This window comes from Homalodisca vitripennis, chromosome 4 (assembly GCF_021130785.1).
Source record: "Homalodisca vitripennis isolate AUS2020 chromosome 4, UT_GWSS_2.1, whole genome shotgun sequence".
Lineage (NCBI taxonomy): Eukaryota > Metazoa > Arthropoda > Insecta > Hemiptera > Cicadellidae > Homalodisca > Homalodisca vitripennis.
In genome coordinates, this window is record NC_060210.1 from 6,186,227 (window position 1) to 6,201,719 (window position 15,493).

The 15,493-nt window shown below is 32.9% G+C and overlaps 1 protein-coding gene across 1 annotated transcript in view; it reads right to left on the minus strand.

Moving 5' to 3' along the window:
* Positions 1-491: 491 nt before the first annotated feature.
* LOC124358897 (solute carrier family 12 member 8-like) overlaps positions 492-15,493 on the minus strand; it is a 34,809-nt gene continuing 19,807 nt past the window's right edge. The window contains exons 8-12 of the mRNA XM_046811145.1: positions 11,479-11,812; positions 6,829-6,946; positions 4,401-4,502; positions 3,891-4,069; positions 492-2,109 (exon numbers count right to left, since the gene is read on the minus strand). Coding sequence (XP_046667101.1) covers positions 1,917-2,109; positions 3,891-4,069; positions 4,401-4,502; positions 6,829-6,946; positions 11,479-11,812 — 926 coding nt within the window. The 3' untranslated portion in view covers positions 492-1,916. The remainder of the gene's footprint in view (positions 2,110-3,890; positions 4,070-4,400; positions 4,503-6,828; positions 6,947-11,478; positions 11,813-15,493) is intronic.

Genomic DNA, 15,493 nt, shown 5'->3' on the forward strand with positions numbered 1-15,493 from the left:
TAACCAATTAGCTGAATTGTCAGCAAAACTCTGGTATATTCACAATTTTATATATCATCAATGTATATATTTGACTGAAAATCCCGATTTACTGTTTTTAACCCATTAGCATGTTATGACACGTGTTAAAACTGCAGACTACATTCAAGTTGTTACGACAGACAGTCTCGGCATAAAACTTTAACTAGATAACTGTAATGAGGATAGCAGCACTGGGAGGGCTGTCAACATATCCTAAACTTATCCAAACAATTAAAGTGTAATTTACTTAAGTTTTGTAATATAACTTCAAGCTATTCTAATTTATTTGTGAAACTAGCTAAACCAAAAAAATATGAATTCCTAGCTTTTAAAACGTTATTAAAAATTAGCGTGCATATGGGTTAATGCATAATACAAATATATTGCTGCTACAATATTAATTTTTTATTTGCTCTGTTTAAATTATTATGCTTATTTGAATGGGATTTTCATTTAATTGAAAACCAAGATTACCGTCAATAGCATTTTAGTTATTCACATTAAAAAAAACCAAATACATTAATGTGTTTAAGTTAAGGTTTCACAGAAAATACTTTTTATGATATCATATTTCACATCATTAACAAAATATATTCAAGCTCGTACGAATAGAAAATTAACTTGATTCTAGTTACAACTGTGTTTACCCAGAAAATATTTAAATGTAAAATAACTACTATTTCAATATCTTTTTAAATACTAGGAAAAATAGTATCACTTTTAAATACTAATATACTAGAATTAATTTTAGGAATTATATTGATACGTATTTAGGTAATATTCGTAAAAATTACTTTAAAAACCAACGAAAATGAACTATTACTATTTGAATGGAGGCTAAACAAAAATTAAGATAAATAATTAAATAATTAAATAAGATAAATAACCAATTTACAAGATATACTCAATGAAAATCTAAGTCATGGATACACTTTAAGACTTTACGATAACGGAAGTCGTTTCAGAGGGCAAAATAGTTGCAAATACTTTGAAAAATATTTTTAATGTAATTTTGCAATGTACAATTTTTAAACAATAACATTTGGAGTATTATTATTTTCAAAACATTTCATCTTCAAAATTTAAATTAAATATATTTTTTTGTTTATTTTAGAGTCACCAAACTTTAAAACAAATTCCTTGAAGACAAAAAACTGACTATTTTCAAAACTAGAAACCTTGATTGGATAAATGGTCTTTTTTTATATCCAATCCTTCCTGAAAGTTTTTTTTTGTTTTGTTTGATCCTAACCCAGCCCTAACATCATATCTACTTTTTTGAAATATATTACTAATCACATGCTTTAGTACCATTTTCAATAAAGTAGGAATATCTTTAACAATTTTTAAAAATTAATTTTGATATTACTGTTTTATTAATGGGTCTAGCATAGTTAGCATAATAACAAAAAGAGGTACACCGAGCTCACTCCGGATGTTGTTGCCTCCAATCAGAGACATTCGCACACTGTTGCAATATATGTTAATCTTTTAGCAGCAGTGAATGTGTTAAAACACAAGAACCACTAATATTTCACTATTAACTTAGAGCAAAAAAGAGATCAGATGGTTATTCTGTCGTTGAGGTTGCCTTGAGGAAACTAATAATGGCAAACTCAGTGTATTTATATAATTCTGACGATGTATTTAGATACATCAGACTGATTTTCTTTCGATTTTGTTTTTCTATCTATGATTATAAGTTTGCCCCAATACGTTTGCTGTTATTAAGTAGAATTCAAAATAGTTCACAATTACAATTAGAAATGTGTCCCAAAGTAACTAATTGCGTAGCACCTGGAAAACGGAAGGCACTGCCACCTCGGAGGTAGGTCACCACTAAACCTCGGACATCACATGTTCCTAGACTACAAACTTTGATTGTCACACTCCTATTATCTGAGCAGCTGCACGTCTCTGTAGGTCTGCTCTCCCTGCTGTAGTGTCATTGGTCGGATTGAGGCGGTTTGGTGGAAGCGTTGTCGATATGCAAAGTCTTCATTCTCTTCATTGATTTGGTCGGAACTTACGTTCAAGTGAGGCACTTCCGGTGGGATCACAATTTCTTCATAATCTACACCCCTCCTCCTGTACACAAACATAGACTCTAGCTTACAGTAATGAGACAAGAGTTCATGGAATTAAGTGTGGTCCACAGTGCAACATCTACAGTCGTTGAACAAGTCAAATTTTATACATACAAAACCCCAAAAACTGAGCATCTATAGTGAGTGATAACATTCCATAATAGCATTTTTTATACCTAATGTTATGTACCCATTTAATAGTTGTCTCTATTCTTAGCTAACCTCTGAATGGGCATGTCATACCTTTCATGAATCTGAAACGAAAATGGAATAAGTAACTGAAGGAAAAAGAACATTTTAATATAATAGAGGCTATATTCTTTACTTGATAGAGGTGTTCAACTAAATTACTTGATCCCATTTACTTGAAATTACAACTAAATCTCTGTGTCCTTATGAACATTATGGAATTTGGAGCATGTTTATATTACAGAAAACATGAAAGGGTACTAGAAAAATGCCAATAAAAGCTTCAAGAAAGAGTGTTGTTAACACAAGAGGTTACACCTCTTTCCTGGATGCGAGAGAACGCATAAGAGAAATTTGCTTACGCTTACTTTTTATTATTTTATATTTTCCTTCAATAGGAAATATTCTCATAAAAATCCTGTGATTAGTTTGACTAACAGTGTCTCTGAACATACTACTTTAAATCATCTTAACATAAAACTTTCAATAAAAAACATATTACAAGTACTGTATAATTTGCCTTAAAACGTATACTACCCAAGAGGTAGTTGCACTGCTGCATGTACATTTTTACACATGTTAATAAAAAATTGTGTTTATTCATAAAAATGTATCTTGCAAAATGGAACTTGAATTTATTATAAGTGAGTGATTGTATTTATATAAGGAAAGAAATATAAGAAATTTATCAAAACAGCATACTTTGCCTTCTTTCAGTCTGTATACAGATATGGCCTAAGACTTTATGGAAATTGTTCTATAATAAGTGACATATTAATTTTAAAGAAGAAGGCAGAAAGGATTATCACAAAATTACAACCTTTATGACAGTGTAAACCCTTTTTTGCTGATATGCTAATTCAGACAGTAATTAATCTCATTATTAGAAAACTTAGATAAACTAAATTTTACTTCCAACACCCATTTATATAAGGCTAGGAGCAGAGCAAATGTTGTAATAGATTATTATAGGCTGTCAAAAAATTTTGAAAGTCACGTTGTTGTCATCTCTATATATAATAATTGTTTTATATCCACTAAGTGTGTTCTTTCATAAGTTTTATATGCGGTTGTTAGGCAATTCCCTTTATATTTACTTGAGTTCTTTGAACAAGAAAACATTTAATGTGATGATCTGTTTTAATTAGCATCAAGAGAGTATCAATATGGTTGTTCAATATGAGTTATTTTAAACTTTTATTTTAAATTTTAACTGCATTTTAATGTACATATATTTATTTATTTTAATTTATAAACACATATTTATATCACTTACTGTAAGACAGCTAACACATAACAATTTCAATGCTTGTTCAATTTGTAGGACAAATCAATATTTATTTATTTATGAATTTAAATTAAATGTTTGTGTCATGGAATAGTTTTGAGCTGGATGCAGGAGACAAAGAAATTTTAATTATTTTAAAAACAAAGTGAGTAAAAGAGTTGACAGATAAGGCGAGTTCTCAAGCTGCTAATATTGTTATTATAACAATATTACAGAATTTCGAAAATTAGTCAATACCGCCATGCAACCTTTCACGTGTTAATAAGAGAACACAAAGTGACACCTAACATGTATCCTTAACATACCCGCAGAGCCTTAGAAGGGTGATGTGTAACCATCGCAGAAACCTGAACTGCGTGGCGACTCCAGGCTTGACAGCGGGGTTGGACAGACCCACATACACCCAGATGAGGAATACTGCCCCGAAGTTGGCCAGAGCTATGACCCAGTTAACCAGCAACATCATCGTCAGTTTCACTACAGCCTGCAACACAACTTCCTGTGGCTTACATTTTCCATGGTTAAGATTAAGGTAAAAAGAATTAAGATTAACCCATTGGGATAGGCCCATGCACTTTAAAAAATATTGTATACAAAATCAATCTAAAATTATAACACATACTATATTATACTGCAGTGATTATATAAGTCTATTCTTTTATGCTCCCCTCTTCCAATATGAAATTCTGAATCATCTTCAGAATTTTAACTGACAATATACAAATAGCAAAACTAAATTCTCAAATGTTACAACTACATTAAATGGACCAATCATATTTGACAGCAGGAAATAATAGTGCTATGAATGAACTCACACCAAACAACGACAGCCAGCGATTGCAGAAGCTAGAGTACCAACTCCCTCGCTTGTTGTGGACCCTGATGTTGGCAGCCTGTTCCTGAGTTGGTGTCTCTATCTACATCACACATTTATTTTTATTATACGGTGTAGTTATTTAACATATTGTTGAAAAAGCATGTTAAAAACATGCAAGTTGTTAAGCATGTTATAAGTTGTGGAAAAGTAACTTAAACGCTTTTACATAATTAATGCCTAGCTAAAATATGATGCTGAGGAAAATTAATTACATAATGATATACTAACAATAATAAGAGCATAATAATGTCTACATGAATAATAGGCACTATTAATAATTAAAAAATTTACACTGTAATGAGATTTTGCAATAAATCAATAATAGTAAAAAACGCAAAATAAATCATTAAAATTTAACTTTAAATATTGAAATATACTTCAATAGCAACTAGATATGTGTTACATGAAGACAATGAAATATTATTTTTACCTATCATTAAAATAACAATATACATTATAATGATTACACCACTACAAGTTAATCGGAAAGTAGTATCCTAAAAATTATTTACAGACAATAAAATAATTATTTCAAAAGATGAGGCAAGTAACTGAGAAATTTATTTTATACAATAGACCACCGTCAAACAACACACAAAAGACAAACACTGAGAATAAGTTACAAGCTGGTAGGTTTATCATTGTCGATTTTTCTATGATTTAGGATATTTTTACTGATAATGGAAATAGATTTTCAGTAATGTTTATACAATAGCCCAAATTAAACAATTTAAATCACATCATTTCTAAACTTTCATTGAATATTAACCACAAAATCTTCACCTTTTTGATTTTGGAAGTTTTTCTAGAAAATTATATTATAGAAGTGAAATACATGTTAAGAGTACCAACAAAATTAATTATCTACATTACAGTAGCTGCCTTTTTAAATCAAGTCAAAAAATACATACCTAAAAGATTTTCCACTAGAGCCAAATACTTAGATGCAAACACTTCAAATTTAAAAATGTACAAAAGTAAACTTAACAGAAGCTACCCTAAAAAACTTGTGAACCAGCTCAGACAACCTAAACAGGTTCCACTTCCAAAATGATCGTAAATTTATAACAAAATGTTATCTTGGTTTGCAAAAATTCAATAGAGTTATAAAAGTTGGCTACAAATTTGTAATAAACTCGCCCGTAACAGACAAATTATTGTCCAGGCCACATAGAATAGTATTTGTGACCTCAAAATTTGAAAAATATGTTTGTGTTCCAAAATTTATGTTTAAAAATGTTTTAAATTTATCTTTTGGCTGTGAACTATGTATAAGCCTATATATAAGCCATTGTGTGCTATTTGCAAATCTATGAATAAGACCAATGAATTCAAAAGTAGCATCACCAAAAATCTTATCCAATAACTGGTAAATTGGACTGTACCTCCAATAATGCAATTTACCAGCTAACCTGTATGTTTTACCACAATGAGTACATTGGGCAAACCTCACATTTTCTATGGGTAAGAATGACCAGTCACTGTTTTTCAGTAAATAAAAAAGACGAAAAAAGCCAGTAGCCTTACATGCTATTCACCATAACAAAAGCATGTTATGTTCCATAGCATGAAGAACTCAACACTATAAGCAAAAAAGAGTCAATAACTACCTTAAAAACTATTTCTTAAGTCCAGTATTCTTTTACTAAGTTTAATTTTTACAACTTGAGCCAAAACAAGAATATTAAACCACCTATAACAGGACTTACATCGAAATGTTTCAAAATTTAAACCAGCGTAATTTTTTAAAGAGCACACCTTTTCAGGTCGGATTTGCGGCATTGTACTCTACTAATAGAGACCTTTAATTTTATTTACTACTCGACCTATGCTCTAATTTAAGATTTCCTTCTGACTCCTTGCGGGCCACCCCCCTGACATGATAAAAAATTGTAGTTACTTCAAAAAGTAGACTTATAGGTGCAGTAATGATGTACTTAGTTATATTGCTTTACCCGTAATCGTTCAGTAATCATCAAGCCTGTGCAGGACTTTTTCTACATCCTGTATATAACGTATGGATGAGTAGAGGTTTAACAAACACTAAGCCATCTGATTATCAATAAAGTAATGTGAACACATTGCTACATTAACGTGCCTATGAGAAGCAACTCTGTTTATAATAAAAACACAACCTATTTCAAAACTATTACAACTCATACAAAGCAGAATGGACATGATTTAAATTCTTACCTCAGGGAAGTCATCATCCTTGTAGGCAAAAAAAAGAAAGGAACTAATATAACGATAATAACTTTTAAATGTACTTATTCCCTAACTGAGTATTACTGTAAATGTTTATAAAGACAGAAAAACTAATAATTTCTCTTACTGATGAGGTTTAAACACACACATTGTCTACAGACCTGATTGTAAGCCCTATGCTGACTTCTCTCTGGAAACAAAGAGTCTAGGTCAGAGCTGCCTTCTGAATGTGGCAATGACGGTGATGATCCATATGTTCTGCCGTTAGTTGCTGACGATCTGAGAACAAGGTACAATCTCAATTAATCTTTTTCAATATTACTTATTCATTCAAAAACACACATTCAAAAAATAAAAGCACTCTCCTATAATGAAAGTTTAACCATTCGCATGCCGCTAATAAATCCATTGGTTTCCCTATACTGCCATGACATTTATAAAATATATTTTTCTTTAAGTTCAATACTAATTTTTTGTATTATAAATATGCTATCAGAGGTAAACGCAAAAAAATATTAAACAGGGAATTGTACTTCATACAGGGTTAGCCAGTGAAACGGGAAGATTGGAGATGGCCTTGACAGTTGGAATGTTAGTGGTGTGGGTAATAGTGGCCGGCTCCTTTCTACCAGCGTGTCCTGCCATTTAGTTGAGATGGATTGTTGGACGGGTGAATATCGCGGTTAAAGCGTATTATATGAATGGTAAGAGTTTGGTGAAAATGCGACATTCTTTTCGACGCTATTTCAACATACCGCGCAACAGGCCTATTCCTTCGGATAACGCAATTCGTTCGTGGATAAACAAACTGGATCAACGTCTAAAAAATGAGGTGGGAGTTCGAACCCCTCAAAATATCGCTACTGTTCAACAGGCAATGCTCAGAAGTCCACGCCGATCTGCCAAACAACATGCTCTACGCCTTGGAATAAGTAACACTTCAGTGAGAAGGATTCTTCATCAAAATTTAAATTATCACCCATACAAAATACAGCTTGTGCAATATCTCAAACCAACTGACCATCAGAAACGATTACAATTTTGTGAGGAAATGGCCAGAAGACTTAAAGAAAATGTCGACCAAGTAAACAACTTGTGGATGACCGATGAGGCGCATTTCCACCTCTCTGGTTTTGTTAATAAACAAAACTTCAGATAATGGTCGGAGGAAAACCCTGGCGCACTTCATAAAACGCCTCTTCATGCTGAAAAAGTGACGGTTTGGTGCGCAATATCAGCAACAGGAATCATAGGCCCATTTTTCTTTGAGGGTAGCAATGGAAGTGCTGTGACTGTTAACTCTGTGCGTTACGTTGTAATGATCCAGAACTTTCTTACGCCACAACTCTCCCATTTTCCAGTGAATGAACACACAATGTTCCAACAAGATGGGGCAACAAGCCACACTGCAAGAGTTGCTATGAATGCTGTGAATGCTTTGTTTCCAGGTGGCGTCATTTCCCGAATGATATCCCTTGGCCCCCTTTCCAGATTTGACAGCTTGTGACTTTTTTCTATGGGGTTACTTAAAAACAAGAGTTTTTCAGAACGATCCACCTAGAACTATCCCAGGCCTAAAAAAACTAATTCGGGACGAAATCGAAGGAATACCAGTCAATATGCTACAAAATGTCATGATAAACTTCCAGGCCCGGCTGCAGCAGTGCATAGATTACAATGGAGGACATATGACAAGTGTTATATTCGAAAAATAATTTTTTCACTTATTGTACAGTAAATGTCTACCTTTTTTCTTTATATTTATAACCATTAAATAATAAAATTAATTTTCTTAAAGAATTAGTTACTTATTTAAATCTTCCCATTTCACTGGCTAACCCTGTATTTATTCATAAAAATCTAAAAATAACAATTTACTATACTACTGTGAATTAGACCTAATTCAAATTCTTGGTACAAACTGATAAACTACTATACAAGGAACCACCAGAGAGTGCAGTTGGCGGCGACCAATAGAATAGACTGGCCTACGCGACGTTGCCACACAACTGCCGCTGCCGCCCGGCACGGCTGGCGCATTGTGGCTGATAAACCGCTGCGCTGTCACAACTAACACTGATACTGAACATTTAAAACTTATCAGTATAATTGAAAAACAATATTTAAAATGCGTTGACAGTTTGCTATATTATATTTAAATTACTTGTATAGTTTATTAATGTTATTACAAACTAACTATCGATTAAAACAAACAAACTGTCCCGTCAGTTAGTCAGAGTAAAGTACTTGCTTATTTCCATACGATACAACAATCTTTTCAGTGATTTTAAACGATTACTAAACACACACAAAATTAATATACATGTTGCTTATATTGGACACTGAATGACGTGTTGCTTGATTTAAAATAATTAGAAAAATATAACAATATAATCAATTTTTAAATTATCGAACAATTATATTTTTAAATTATGAAATAATAAAATTTTCCACTAAATAACTTTTAGGGCCTACTATTTTAAAATGAAATAAGTTAAAAAAAAAACATGACTGACTTAATAATATTCTTACTTTTGCACTTGTATATTATTTATTCGCTCTCAGGCGGCAATATCGTAGCCAAAACCTCGGAGTCTTCTTCATTTTCACTTTCTGCCTCACTGCTACTCGTGTCAGAATTGTCTGCTAAGTTTATAATTATTTGCTCTACAACACTTGTGCGGATACATTCCTTTTCAAAATCAGCTTGCTGCAAGGCTTCTGCGTGCTGAACTCTTGATTGCCAGTCTTCTTTAGTCAGTTTGTCCAGAGCATCATGAACAAGTTTCTCAACGTCGGTTATTTTAAATGTCTTATTAATACTTGCTACCTCTCCCTTCACTTGAGCCCATACCATTTCAATGGGATTGTACTGGCAGTGATAAGGAGGGAGCCTGACAACTGTATGTCCCATTTCATTGGCTGATACGTCGAGTTCATAAGTTTTTTGTTGGGTTTTATATGGAAGAACCCTTATTATAAGTTCTGGTTTCGTTTCTTTCATACAGTATTGTATGTTGTTTCGAGACAGCCAATTTTTAATCTCTTCCTTTCTCCACGATGAATTTGGAATTTTCTCGGCAAGTACTGAGTGGTATGGAGCATTGTCCATAACGATGATCGAGCCTTCTTCCAAAATACATAGCAATTTTTTAAACCATTTTCTAAACGATTCAGCGTTCATTTCATCGTGATAGTCCGAACTGGATGATGTCTTAGACCGAAAAAACCCACTTACATTCTTGCAAAAACCCATCTTTTGCCGAATTGACATGACAAATTATTAATCTTCTACCTTTGCACACTTATAATAGCTACCAATAAACAACACTTAAAAACACGAAAACGTTCATCAACAGTAAAATTCGGCACAAAATAATATATGTGTACTGGAATTGAAGAGAATGCAGTATTTTCAACCACCACTGATTAAGCGACAATAGGCACTGACTGACGGTCAGAGACCGGAAGGAGGAAGGGGCTGTTTCTTGGAAACAGTATGACTCATCCGTCTGGTATTACCACCACTGCTGGCTGGTGCGGCTTTTGTTTACAGGTATTTCACCCGTTTCCTCCACATTTTCACTCGTCTGACATCATCTATTATGTACTGTGTTCAAATTTCATTGGATGTTGTAGAAAACCGTTACTTTAGAATTTTATAAGAAAGTGCATTCATATTATAAAAATACTTGTGCTGTATGATTTTTCAACTATGGCCAGTTTAAATATTTAAATCACCCATGTGTGAAAACAATTTTACACAACACAGATTCAAGACTATTAATAGCCAGGTAGGAAAAATGCTTTCAAATGGTTATAAATTTATGAGAACCAAAGTGCGTAACAAAACCATTGCGGCAACAGTTCCCACCATTATGTACTGAATAAGTATATTTATGGAAAAGAACATATATTTCAGATGTATTGGTAACTTTCTTACCAAATTGAAAATCTATTTAACATAACATGATTATACTATGCAAACATTTAATGCCTTATTATTATATTAGTGATAATGGCATTATCTAACTGTTAAATACGGGAAATTAACGTTTTTGCGGCATTTTTATGTTTTCTTTTTAATTTATATTTCGGCTAAAGATTTTAATCCTACGATCTTCGTATATGAGTAATATAATCCAATAATTTATTTCAATCCATTTAACTCAACATGAAAATAAGCTACAGAGATGTACTTTTTTTAAATGACCGTAAAATTACATTTTGTAATACGTAGTTAATTAATTCAAGACAGCTCTAACATTTCTTTCGAGCGTAACGGTTAAGCATTTTAAGAACGCTGGACTCGCGCGGCTTGTGGTTACAGCGGGGAACAAGTTTGGCAACGTCGCTCAGTTCTCGTTGGCCGCTCCAAGGTCACGGGCAAAATAGGCTCCTCCCTCAACTGCACTCTCTTGTGGTTTTTTGTATAGTTATTAGAATATTTCCTTATTTAAGCTTTCACAGATAAGGTCTATCATCTTATCTTATCATCTGGGCAGACAAGGGATATATTTGGTTATGACTCTGTAGGACAGACAAAACAGACAAGCAGATGGAGGGCGCTAGACAAAAAGGGCACCCCTCTCACCCTGCCAAAGTCAAGGTCATCTATAAATACTTCCTTATCAACCATGATAGGCATGGAGCATGCACCTGCCATTTTGAAAGTCTTTTGTGAACTAAAAAATTCTTCAAGAGACACAATGTGTAATATTGAATATACTTGTGTTTGGCATTTTGGTCAAAGACTACCATTCTGATGTATCCGTCTACGGCGTGGGTAGGGTTATATCCCAGTTACAGACCTGAATCTTTGCTCGCGCTGATGCTGGATGTCGAAGGTCTGTGCGAGTGCAAAGTATGCGTAGTCCACAGTCGCATACATCATGAGGAAGGGCATCGTAACGATGGGTGCCAGGGTGTTGATGTTGCCACACAGAGTGAATGTGATGATGACCGTTGCCACTACTCCCATGGCGTACACTGGCACACGGTTCGGTCCCCTACCCTTCCCCAGGATGTGGATGCCAGGAATGACGTTTTCGTTGGCGATGGACTGCAGCACTCTGGGAGTTCCATACATCGCTCCCAGACAGCTGGACATGGAGGACACGTACAGGCCGGCCAGCAGAGGCACATCTACCACAGATTAAGTGTTCATACAAATTATGTGTTCTTCACTACCTATACCCTCTTTTACACTTTTCTGCCTGAGTCATCAGTGTCACAATGGAATTTTAAACCTTTATTCTTTTAAATACACACTACAACTGCAATATAAAATCACCCACAACAAGATGTATTTATGTCATAAAATTGTCACTACTACTTTTGAGGTGATTGAATTAACTTTAGGCATTAAAATACATGATGAGTCATGTGATTTTGGTTGAAACAGTAAAAACATCTGTAAAGAATGTAAATATGTATGTGTCAAGTATATGACACAGTATTCCTGATCAGAGCTAAAAACATTGGGAGTAGATCAATAAACTGAATAAAGAAGTACTTTAGATCAAACTTCAAATAAACATTAAAATTTTCATACAGAAGACTTAGCTAGTTTGAATGTGAAAATTCAGTTCTTACAATCAAGTTCCATTTATAAAATAAAGATTATTTAGACACTACACAAGCATTGTAGGATGATTAGTAAAGACGTCAGATAACATGGGAAGACTGGTTCTAGTCTCAAAACATCTTCAACATAATGGAGCTTTAAGTAGCTAGATTAAAGGATCTGGCAGCCTGCAGCCTCAGTGTACATATTAAACTGACAGTTCAGGTATTCTGGCTTAGACATGTAGAGCATTATACCAAATTGCATTCACAATGACAAAATTGTATTTGCACTAAGATTCTAAAGCAATTCTCTAATAGTTAATTTGTTTTCCCCCACCCAGAATAATTTCACTTGTACACAATGCATTTTGTGTACATAATAGATCTAATTGATCATACTCATGTTATGCTTAAAAACTGTTATATTTTGATCATCAATTAAATACCAGCAGTAACAAATACTGATTTCAGCTTTAGCTTATATCCCAATGCCAAAAAAGATTTCTACCAACGAAAGTAACAATTAAATTCACAATTTATACAACCATATTGTTGTGCAGCATTTACTGTGGTTAAATTGCTATTATTAATGTATCTCTTAATCAAATTACATTCAGTTACTTTATTAAGTGGCACATGAACAAAATAGGATCATAGAGTTCCTGGAGTCATTTTATGAGTTTGTACTCAAATTCAAGCAGTGGTTTACTCTGAAAGAGAAATTTTTCTTCCTAAAATTGACAGCACTGTCAGAAAATATCAACACTTATACTAGTAATGGACACACACACACACACACTTAAATATAAATACTAGTAATGGGAAGTAAATGAAAGTAATGAGCTGTATTGTATTCAAAATACAGCTCATTACTTTCACCACTATGCTGTGATTTGCAAGAACAATTTCACAGCTTGTAAGTTCTCAACATTTATAAGTTCATTTTGACACTTCCCTATACATGAGTCAGGACTTGTGTTCACAGATTCAGTTTGGTTTAATCTGACTTGATTGAACAGCTACACAAAATCCAAATGGGACTGAATATATTAGTAGGTTAGTACCAATGGCAGGTTATTTGGCAGTTATTTCCCCTTCCTGATAAAATGAATGTGCAAAATAGTTGACTTAACTAGTTAACAAACTGCAAGGACATAGCAAAAGCAGGATATGTTTGCAAGCATGACAGTTCAGGCTTGAACAGGCATTTGAGATAAAGAAATTTTTAATATAATAATATTACCAAGGATAGAGAACCTTAGGCAAAAGACCGATAGTTGACCAAAAACCAAAAATGAGATGTTATGAGACTTTATGTAGTTGAAGGTATTAACATGAAAAAACCCGTTTTACTAATATTGTTCCTAAAGTAACTAGACCACCACCCACACAAACATTAAATATATGTCACACTATCTATGTCACACTTTATATCACCCCAACACACCACACAAACTCACAAAGGACACTTTATCTGCAGCAGCCAATATCATGATGGGATGTTGTCTAAAACAAGACAAAACAAGAGGATCGATATCCATTTGGTCAGAAATATCACATTAGTTTAAGAGTATGATAATGGTGATTTACCAAATATTAACCGTCCACACTTGAAATATGGACTTTCATCTTCTTCCTCCTCAACTCTTACATAAACATTACCTCACTGTATCTACAGCCCAAGTTGACCACCTCCGAGTCCCCCACTTCCTGATATGCTCACCAACCTCATTTCCTTTAGCAAATTGAATAAAACGGTAACTGCTTCTTTTTCAACACTCAGAAATTAATTTTATCTATATTTTTAACAATTGAAACCAGATAATTCCATTATTATTTACGTTAAACCCTTTGGCATCTGCAGTACTTGACTCGGACCGCCCTTGTGAAGCAACACTGCACAGACCCGCCTTGTCTTGGCTGCAAATCTCGCACTTTGCGCATTGCTCACTTATTACTTAGTTCATTGGTTTGAAGTTTCTTGTAGAAAATTAAATTACCAATTTTGAAAGAATAAAAGTTTACAAAACTTTCTATTGATCTAAAAGTATTAAAGGATTGTATATTATTACAATACCAGTAATAATGATCACAATAATAACAGGAAAGGTTGTAATTTTGATTACATGAATAAATTGTGAAATTTCCTTTACAAATAAAATAGGTTTTAACAGCATGTTTTAGTAATAACTAATGATGTAAGTTGTTTACTCATTAAACCATAACCATTACAAAAAAAAAACAGTAGCAGTCGTGGGACTGCCGATAGAAGTGAAAACGGAACTATTAAGTTGAGAGTAATTAAAACTATATGCAAAAATTATATGAAATTTTTTATGTTTTATTTATTAGTTACATATGATGGGTTAAACAAATCATGAACAAAATATAAATACAAAGTGGTTGAAAACATAATTAATATACAATTATCTTAACAATATCTTAATAAAAACAATAAATGAACATATTTCTTAAAATCTAAAATTATTATAACATTTTTTTAATTTTCCAATTTTAAAATCCACGAAAAAATATTATCAAATAATTAGAAATCTATTTTACCACGCTAGTAAGATAAATCTTATACCGTAATAATACTAATTTCATGATGAAGAGGTTAAATATTAAAAACATAACTAAAATGAATAATGCTAAAATTTAAATACAAATATTCGTACAAATATTAAACAAGTGAGTAAACACCGAGTGAACAACAGTGAGTTGAACACCGTTGTAAATAATACAGTTATTGCTACGGATAAAGTATATAATTGCAATAACAATTAAACCCACAATATTTTTAAAACTAATAAATTAGTTAAATTAACTTGGTTCTTTCGTAAAGGTATTTTTATTGCACAATAAACTAATTTATTGAGTTAATACGGTATCAGTGAGCCAATGCGCCAACTACAGTTCCGGCAGAAACGTTCACTCATCACTTCATACGCTACTACAGGCTAAACTAAACTTCCAATAAAAAAATGATGAATTACAAAAAAAAATATTCATCTATTTTCACACAACTTTTTCGCTGACAAATTTTGTCTGACCAAAAAATAAAAAAAATCCTCGCTTACTACTTTTTTCTTGTCATTGTAAACGCTATGTAAAATGTAAACAATAATCAAAATTATTTCGAAATTTTTTTAATATTGCGACGTTATTCGAAAACTGAATTTGGAAAGACTGGGTCCTAAATATTAAACGAGGTCGTGAAACGTTGATTGGAAGGTAGGCATACGATATTAACACCAA